Here is a 9,984-nt window from a genome sequence, read left to right on the forward strand (position 1 = left end):
CTGTAACTGCGGATGTTGAGAGCTTGTACAACAAAATATCACCCACTCTTTTACATCTGTAATCATGTGATGTGACACTTGAGTTGAGTCTTCTGATTCCTGCCTCCAGACTAAATTCTTCCACACATCCAAAATGTAGTAATGTTAAGAGATCATAGCTTATGTTTCACCTTCCTGATAATAATCCATTACACTTACAGCATAATAATGAAACATCTAGCGCGCGTGCGTGTGTGTGTGTGTGTGTGTGTGTGTGCACTATAGTGCTTTGCATTGGCTTTTATATGCTATTCACAATCGAATAATGTAATACTTAATAGTGATCATAGCCATTCCATTAAGTGTAATACTTACTGTCATAATGAATTACAAATGCATGAAAAGTATTTTTCCCTCAGTTAACTGATATTTAATAAGTAAAGACATTGAAATAATGTCCAATTCATTGGATATGTAATAGAATACAGCAAAATGACATTAAATCATATAATAAAAACGGTAAGATTCTAGAAAAATAGTTACCAACTACCTTAAACAATTGATATGGTTTACATGGTAATTTATATAGCTTGAGGAACCGTTCAATGGAGTTCAATGGACAGGTGGAGCCATCTTGGGAGGTTTTCAGCAATTACTTTCAATGGTGTGACGTCAAGTTCACTTTCTATTATATTATACATGAATAACACCAACATAATTTGAAATACCTCAAGGTAAAAAATAAAATAGAAAATGTTACCATTAACACTTGAAAGTAATAGTTGTAAGGTTTTAAAAGAAGAAAACAAAAGACCTGGGAAATGTCTCCAAAAGACAAGTCCTAATGGAGGCCTCTGTTGACAGGAGCAGTATAAATCTCCTTTAGTTTGTCTATACAACTCCCTGTCAACATACAGATGTTTAATTTGATCCTCTCAGTGAGCTAATTTATAGTGGAACGTTTTTTTTCTTCCCTTGGTGTGAATGCACTGGTGTCTTATCAGAGCACTTGACTGACTGAAACTTTTGTCACACTGTTAACATTGTGAGTTGACTCAAGTGTGGACAATCTGGTGTATCTTCAGGTCACCCGACTGAATGAAACTCTTGTCACAATGTTTACAATGGAAATGTTTTTCTCCAGTGTGGACACGCTGGTGTTTCTTTAGGTCAACTGACTGAATGAAACTCTTGTCACAATGTAGACAGTGGAAAGGTTTTTCGCCAGTGTGGATACGCTGGTGTCTTTTCAGGTCAGATGACTGAATGAAACTCTTGTCACAATGTTTACAGTGGAAAGGTTTTTCTCTAGTGTGGACATGCTGGTGTTCTTTCAGGTGAACTGACTGGCTGAAACTCTTGTCACAATGTTTACAATGGAAAGGTTTTTCCCCAGTGTGGACACGCTGGTGTGTCTTCAGGTGACTTGACAAAATGTAACTCTTGTCACACTGTTTACAGTGGTAAGGTCTCTCTCCAGTGTGGATACGCTGATGTGTCTTCAGGTCTGATTTTCTAAAACTCTTGTCACAATGTTTACAGAAGTGGGTTTTCTTTTTCTTTTTTTCTTTTCTTCCTGTGGATATCAGATGAGATTCCTTTACTTCTCTTAGTCCAATTGAAGTCTTAGTAAAGAAAGAAGTCTTGTTCAAGTGATGACTGGAAGATGTTGGCTGACCTGTGTCTCCTTGTTTCTGGCTGGTTACAGAGTTAGTGATTTGATGACAGGCTGCTGAGGTGATCTGTCCATTCCTCAGCATTTGGCAGTAGAGGCCATTGTGTCTCGCCTTGACGTGTTTATGGAAGAAGACCTGAGATGTGAAGGAGTATGGACACTCAGAACAGGAGAACTGAGTCTGGGAAGATTGGGATATCACTCCTGAGAGAGAGAGAGAGAGAGAGAGAGAGAGAGAGAGAGAGAGAGAGAGCGAGAGAGGGGGGGGGGGAAAGAGGGGGGGGGGGAGGGGGGGGGGGGGGGGGCGGGAGAGTAGAGAGACAGGTTAAAATGGTGAGTACACATACAACTTGAAAAGCTTCCATCATCAAACAAGCCCATTGTCTAAGAGCACTACGACTTCCCTCTTAATATCTCTGACTTTATTTAATGTATCATCTTTCTCCTTTATTCCCCAATTTAGTAATTATGCCAACTCCCAGTTTTCCCCATAAATACAAGTCCTGCCCCTGAGTTTAACACTGACTGACCTCCACTGGTCTCCTCCCAATCATCACTGTCTTCAGTGACTTCAGTGTCAGATTCAAGCTCCTCCCAATCATCACTGTCTTCAGTGACTTCAGTGTCAGATTCAAGATTGACAAAACAGTGTGAAGAGATGTCTTCATCATCAACTTCACTTTTCACTGCTAGTAATGTCGACATTGACTCATCAGTCTCCTCTGGTCTTTGAAGTTGCTCCTCCTGTTCCTCTTTAATCTGTAGAGGCTCTGATTCCCCCTGAAGCCGACTGGGGCTCCTCTCCTGTTTAGGGGAAACCTCCTCTTTACACACAACCATGTGGAGGATGGCTAGGAGCAGAAAAATAATATGATAGTCATCACTGGATTCCTAAAATGCAAATTTATTTTTTAAGAGTTACTAAATAAGTACAGGTTGAAACTCAAAACCAGGCTTCAAAGTTTCAGCAAGATTCTAGCTAAATACATATTTTAAAAAGTAAACCTTAATCCATATATTACGTTTTTTGTTATCCTTTTAGCGTAAATGTTTCCTGTACCTCTGTACTTGTTCAAACTTTAAGTACATTCTGATACCAATTGTACTTTTACGTAAGTACATTTTTAATTCCAAACTTTTACTTGTAACAGAGTACTTCTGCATTGGAGTAGTGATACTTTTACTTAAGTAAAACATTTGAGTACTTTTTCCACCACTATGTGGCCTAGTCGATTCTTTTGGGCTTGTTTTCATAGACCTGGTTACTTATTTCTCTCACAAAATCTGGCAACAGGTACAATGCTATGAAACTAGCATTGTAGCCCAGTGGTACTACAGGCAAAACGCAGTGAACGTGCGTCGGGCTGACGGTGAATGTCGACTGAACGGACGGAAAAACTGGAGCCGCAATTGACGGAGGGGGAGACAAAAACGTCAACGTAAGGAGCGCCAGCGCTCGTTACGTATCCTTACGTCCGACTATGAATGATACTTTAGTGAGGCTGTAGGCCAAAATTCACACGTGAGCTCTGATTTGAGAGCTCTGATTTGAGAGCTCTGATTGGTCTACACTGGATGTGTAGACCAATCATAGCTCATGCCACTAGGTGCATGACATTATGAAACAGAAGCACCTCCAAACATGAAATCTTAACACGTCAGTTTAAAATCTAGAGAACTGAGTTTTTATGACCTGGCCCTGTATATCTAAAAATTCAAGTCTGTGAATCTGTCTGTGACTATTTCAGAAACCACTGCCCCGATCAACGCCAAATTTCTTGTGCATGCTTCCTGTAGGCAAAGCACTAATATAATGTACAGCATGTCATGGTTATGTTGCAGTTTTGTACAGATCGTTTAAGTGCAGATTGTAAGCTTTCAAGTGATGTGACATGCACTGAAATCTCGAAATAGTTTAAGAGGATATACTTATTCGAAAGTTGTTAACCACTTAACTCATCCACTGCCACGGACGCCAGAGACACCATACAAACCAGTTTTCAACTACTACCAAACTTTAACCAGGCATGTCTGGCTTTCATGGCTGCAGGTGCTTCCGTTTCATAATGTCATGAAACAGCTGTGTGACAGACACACCCTGTTCTACGGCCACTCTGTACAAAAATATACAATGTGGTGCGGTTTTTCCTTTTGTGTTGCATATATAATGCATAGCCATCAATCAATATGCATAGCCACATGCATATAGATCGATTGATTGATTAATTGAATACTTTATTAGTCCTTTTTTTTTAAATAGCATAGAGGTACAGTAAAATATTTAGGCCAAAAGTATAACACAATTAAAAGTCCTGGGGACTTGTTTCCATTGTGGTCCTATAATAACCGGCTGTTATCATTGTCATGATATTTTTTGACATGATTATCATATAGTTAAAATACGTACTGAGGTGTGGGTGGTCTTCAGGTTCCTCCTGTTTAATAGAAATGTCCCTGGCTGGGTCTGGAGAGTTCATCTTCACGTGCAGTCTGGAGTCCATACACTGGTCTGAAATGAAGAAAGTGAATAAGGACTTTAATAACTGGAAAACTAGTGAAGAATAACAATAATATTCGCAGAAGGTAAAGGCAATACCTAAGCCCAACTCTCTAACAGCTGTTGGGAGGGAACCAGCCTACTCCATTTTCAGCTTTGTTTTTCATAAATCAACGCTATTGAACACCCTTTACGTCTGTGTGTTGGTTTCAAACTGTCGGTCAAACCACCCAACTCCACCCCCTCTCCACTGCGTGGCAGTGCGTGCCTCAGTGCACACAGAGGACATAGCTGCTGCGGACAGTGCAGAGCGGAAGAAACAAACTTTAACAAGGCAGGATTTGTCCCCGTAGTCTGTTAAAAGTAACTATGCAGTCAGTGTACCTGTTTATCAAACTAGCACTGATGCTAATGTTAGGAAAACAATTAATTCTATTTCTATTAATGTGACAAGAAATGGGTTCATAGCATTTCTCTCGCTAGTTCTAATGAAACTGCAAATCTGCGAAACCCTCTCTACAGAAGTTATTGTAATATTTAAAGTCCTGAAGCATCAGGGCCTTAATTCACGCATTGTGATACATTGTGAGCTTGGAGATCCATTGTCAGCTGTTCTTATCAATGATGGACAAAACCTAACTCCACTTGGGCTGGATTGGGGTAAAGTGGTGATAATATAATGACAAATGACACATATTTTTGTTTTTTCATTTCCTGAAAAATGAACATTTTGGAGTTAGCTGGTTTCTGCCCTACAGCAGAGATAAGAACCTTGAATGCAAAGATAATGAGATTGCAAAAAATATTTCAAAATACATCCCCAAGCTACAAATTATGTTCACAAGTACGGATGAGCGATCCTCGCTCCCTAAAATCCCCAACTCAATCTCAGTTAGACTTTGAGATGTTTAGTTCAGATGTGACCAAGATGATGGCCTTGATGACCTTTGGTCAACAAGAAAGGTAAAAGCAATTCATTTGAGGCGCTCGGCTGGCGCAGTGGTAAAGTGCCTGCCGAGGTTGTGGGTTCGAATCCACTGTGGTGTATCCGGCTTTATCGAGCGTCTACACAAACACAATTGGCCCGTGTTCGGGGCAGGGCAGCCGGGCGGGGAGGGTGATAATAGTCACTGCAAGTAATCCTACGGGCTGGGGCGGGACCTGTGAGCAGGGAGTGCTGGGCGGGAGGAGTGGGGTAAAAAGCACAAAAACTAAAAAAACATTAAATTAGTTCGGGAACATTTTAGTTTCAAAAAGTCAGATGAGGAACAAGAAATACTGTCCAAGATTGCTTACGGTGGTGTGTGTGCACCACAAGACAATATGACCAATTGGTTTAATTATCTTAAATTAAAATACATAAGGGTCTACGACCAAACAATGAAGCAGCAAAGAAAAGTGTAAAGTATAGTTTTATATTTCAATACATGTTTCCAATCAATGAGTAATCATGTTAAATATCCATGAGCTCTGTACTGATAAAATAAATTATGATTATTTTTTATAATCGAGCAGCCCCGACCTTGTGTAGAAAGTAACTCATTTTGGCCTAATGGTGGAAGATAGGTCAAGGGGACACTCAATTGGGGTTCATCTTCCAGGGTGCATGCATGCTCAGAGCAAGTTTCATGGCAATCTGTCCATTAGCTTTTGAGACATTTTGTGTGCAAGTGGCCTAAAGGTGAAGCTAGAGGTAAGGCACGAATTGTCCCAAAGTGACTGCTAAAGATTGCTGCTATTCGTTTCAACAAAGCTTCATACCCTGTATATATATAACATGTAACGATGCAATGTGACATATAGTCCATGGGCCAGACGAGAAGTCAGGGACACGTAAGGTGGCAAAATCTCTTTGGCACCATTTTGTTTGTAGGGTCCATATAAGTACTTTGAAACATGATAGCCTTTTCAAATGAGTAGCTTTAATACTTTTTTAGGACATTCATGTTTTTGCCATTATCTCCCCACATTATCTGCACAGTAGTTCTGTACCTGGCCAATAGAACCGTTCGCAATTTGGTGTTAGGAGAATTTCTCACTTGAACTGAGTCAATGGGTACCTAGACATGAAAAATCACAGAGGTTCTCATCCGCCATAGTGCCACGAATGGCGCAATGGCCAAATCAAAAATGGCCGCCATCGCCTATGATGAAAATCCAACTTTTTTTGTTTCTGAGTGTATATACACATGCAATACCTCCATGTTGACTAATTGTGGGTTGGGGAATTCATTTCTGTTATGACCACTTTGGGTGATGTTGACCTTGAAAGGTCATGGTCAAGGTCATCTTGCTATTTCGAAGACCTTGGCCATAACTTGGCCATTGTTAGGACTAAAAACAGGTGTAATAAGACATTTATAATTCCTTTCTGATATTGTTTTGACCATTAAGGAGCATCTTGTCATTGAAATATGTAAGTCAATGCAATTTTTCAATAACTCAATTACTCAATAACTTTCATTCTTTCAACTTTCAACTTTACAAAAGACATACAAAGACATACAAATAAAATCGTAACTCAAAATCAAATAACAATTCCTCTCAAAGTGCACCATATGTGTGCATGCTGGTTAGTGTGATGGACTTTTACAGGATGGATTTTAAATGTTTCCATGGCAGAATATGATGCATGGAACTCCAGCAGCACGGCACCCACATCGGCGAGTGTCACACTTGCCTGAATACTTGCATGCTGTGAGCAGACTTGGTGGTAAGGCCTTCAGACACTTAGATGGCAGGAGTGTACCAAAGTGCTCCTCCCATCCATGTTCCATTGGTGCTAGTCTTGCCTGAGGTTCCTTGGCTGTCGCAACAGGTCGCAAGCCCTATGCACCAGAAAGACACCTTGGATGTGGCCTCTGATCACACTACTTGTGGGAGGGAGAGCATCCATTCCAGCACTGGCACAGGTATAGTTTTCTACCCTGAGGTCATCATATGTCTTGCTGTTGTACTTGAACTGGACCCTGCCCAGACACGCACCAAGTACTTCTCTGTCAACGCGGTGTCTTGTTCGGTCAAGGTGTCTGCCTCTCCAAAGATTGTCAGATATTGCACTGGGTCAAAAGCCATAGCTGCATGTTTGGTCCCCACCTTACTCATGCAGTCATCTCCAGTCAGGATGTGTGCCTTGATCACTGTCTTGGCTAGTGGTGCTCCAAGATGAGAGACTGCTTGATGCAGTGGGAGAATGCGCCGCTTCTCACCAGTGCCATAAGATCTCCTTCATCCTCAGTGCTTGGAAGTAAGTATATGGGGTGTAGTATAGCAGTAATGTGAAGGTGTGTGTGTCATTGGAGACTATGACAACTCTCTTGCACTGTTTCACATGAACAGCCCACTCCACATGCACCACCATGGGGCGGCAGTGGCTCAGGGGTAGAGTGGCCGGGTAGAGTGAACTGGAAACCGCAAGGTTCCTAGTTCGATCCCGGGCTCCCCCAGAGTTAGTGTCGAAGTGTCCTTGAGCAAGACATTGAACCCCTAATTTCTCTGAGCAGTTTGGTGCCTTGCATGGTTTCCTCCGCCATCGGTGTGTGAATGGGTGAATGTAACGTACAATCTATGTAAAGCGCTTTGGATAAAAACGCTATATAAATGCACCATTTAGCATTTACCACCAGCCTGTCAGCCTCAGCACCAATGGCTGTCCTGGAACTTATTGCCTGCAAGTGTGTACGGACCTGCAAGTTTCCAGACTGTTCCTGCCTTGCCAACAAATTAAAGTGCACAGAAATGTGCAAGCTACAAACCTGCAGCAATCAGAAGGAAGAGGAGGAAGATGAAGTGGAACTGATTGATTATGATGATGATAATGATGACGATGACGAATACTGAAGAATTGATATTGGTATGACAGTTATGATGATGATGATCATTGATTAAAGTACCTCTCAAGCCTACTCCATAAACCGACTCTGTCACAGACCCTGTGGTCCACAGACTTGGACCTCCTCTCTGTCCCTAAGGCAAACAAGTGAACCATGTTCTGAACCTTGTTCTGAAGGCTCTGTCGGCGACAGAGCCTTCAGTGTGGCAGCCCCCACCCTGTGGAACTCTCTCCCAATAGGGATTGGTCATGCTCCTGCTCCATGCTCATGCAACACTGGACTCTTAAGGCTGTGTGTCTTGAAAAGACACCTATTCTCTCAGGCTTATGGCATATAGTTGTTTGTTGTTTTGTTAGTTTGGCTGTTGGTTGTTCATTGTTTTTGAAAGGCGCCATATACATTCAAGCTACTATTATTATTATAATTTTATTAATATTAAAGTGAATGAAAGAGAGAAAATTATTCCCCCCCCCCCCCCCTCTGTATCACATGTTCTGTTCAAAAAAAGTGGCACGCTTTCTTCATTATTTGAATATATGGTTGGTGTCTTTGAAGACTGATAACTGTGACTAATCTACCACTTGGGAAAGGCTATCATGATCAAATATCATCTAGGGATATAGACCTATTCAAAATACAAAACTAGATTTTGCAAATGTTGCACTTGAGTGACCCCGATTAGTGAAAATGCTGTTCACATCGTATCACAACGTGAAGTGTTGTGAGCTTGTAGACATGCCATTTGCTGAATGTTTACCCCAGAATAGGCATGCTAGGGTTCATGTGGTTAAATAAGTGAATGTAAGAGATTGAATAATGTTTTTTTCCCTCTGTATGACATGTTCTATTCAAAAAAGGTTAGGCGATTTTTTCATTCTTTGGATCTATGGTTGGTGTCATTGAAGGCTGATAACTAGGACTAAGCTACTACTTGGGAAGGGTTATCATGTTGAAATATTATCTAGGGATATAGACATTTTCAAAATACCAAACTAGAATTTGCCACCTTGAGTGTCCCTGATTAGTGAAAATTCTGACCTGGGCCCATGGACTAGTAGAGCTGCCCGGTCGCTGCGTTTGCGAACCAATCAGCGGCTGCTAGGGGCGGGATCATCCAATCACCTGCCAAGTATCTTGAAAAAATGCTGTTTGTCATCGATTCTGCTGCCAGAGTCTCAGATGGAAGTAGGCTGTGAAACAAAATGTGTGTCGCAAGCTTCTTCCATTTGACAGAGTCAGGTTAGGACCAGCAACCAGTCCCGTGAAACTATTGCAGACATGGTCGTGCTCGTTTCATGCACACGCTTGCCCGTACTAGAGTTAAATAGTTTTGACGTATTTCTTTCTACATGACTCGCAAGGAAAGAAGGCTTGAATGAGCTGATGGTGAAACAATATATGGTAAATTAAACACTTGAAGAGTGAAGGAATGATTGGGAGGGCGCAGGGCGCATTGAGTAGTGTCTACAGTATATTGTTCCGTTTTGTGAGGCGGTTAATATCTTGCATGTTCATAATGATAAGATAATGTTTGACAATCCCCATAGTGCAAGCTCTCCTTTGAGGGTGCACTCAACGTGTGATGAGGTCACAAACATGATGCAAAACACAACCTGCTACAGTACATTGCCATTGTGGTAGCCTATGTTCTTCTGCGGTTTAGCCTTGGCGCTCATCAATTTTGTTTCGGTGGTGCGCCAAGACAAAATTGGTCTGGCGGAACTCCTGGCAAACGTACATACATGCAGAATTCAGGTGTGAAGTATACAAGGGATCATGAATCGTTAGCAGGTCATTGTTGAGGAATAAACCCAGACAGGGGGGGTTGGAGGTCTAATCGCCCTGAAGGGGTTCATGTCAATTAATAAATTGATACAAAATGTAATAAAAGTATTTAATTTATTTAAAAAATGTATGTATTTGCTTATGGTAAAAAAAAATCACACCCTGTGTGAAGAGAGTGGTGCCTTTGATGAGCCCCGTATTGATGTTGTCATCAA

At 41.4% G+C, this 9,984-nt stretch overlaps 1 protein-coding gene across 1 annotated transcript; it reads right to left on the bottom strand.

Moving 5' to 3' along the window:
- Nucleotides 1-505: 505 nt before the first annotated feature.
- LOC311057254 (uncharacterized protein) lies at nucleotides 506-2,494 on the bottom strand (the record flags this gene model as incomplete). The annotated part of the gene is made up of 2 exons (XM_084074205.1): nucleotides 506-1,858; nucleotides 2,185-2,494. The coding sequence occupies 2 exons, from the start codon at nucleotides 2,492-2,494 to the stop codon at nucleotides 1,035-1,037; spliced, it is 1,134 nt and encodes a 377-aa protein (XP_083930331.1). The 3' UTR covers nucleotides 506-1,034.
- Between the last annotated feature and the right edge of the window lie 7,490 nt (nucleotides 2,495-9,984).

This window comes from Gymnoscopelus microlampas (assembly GCF_963454915.1).
Source record: "Gymnoscopelus microlampas genome assembly, chromosome: 12".
Classification (NCBI taxonomy): domain Eukaryota; kingdom Metazoa; phylum Chordata; class Actinopteri; order Myctophiformes; family Myctophidae; genus Gymnoscopelus; species Gymnoscopelus microlampas.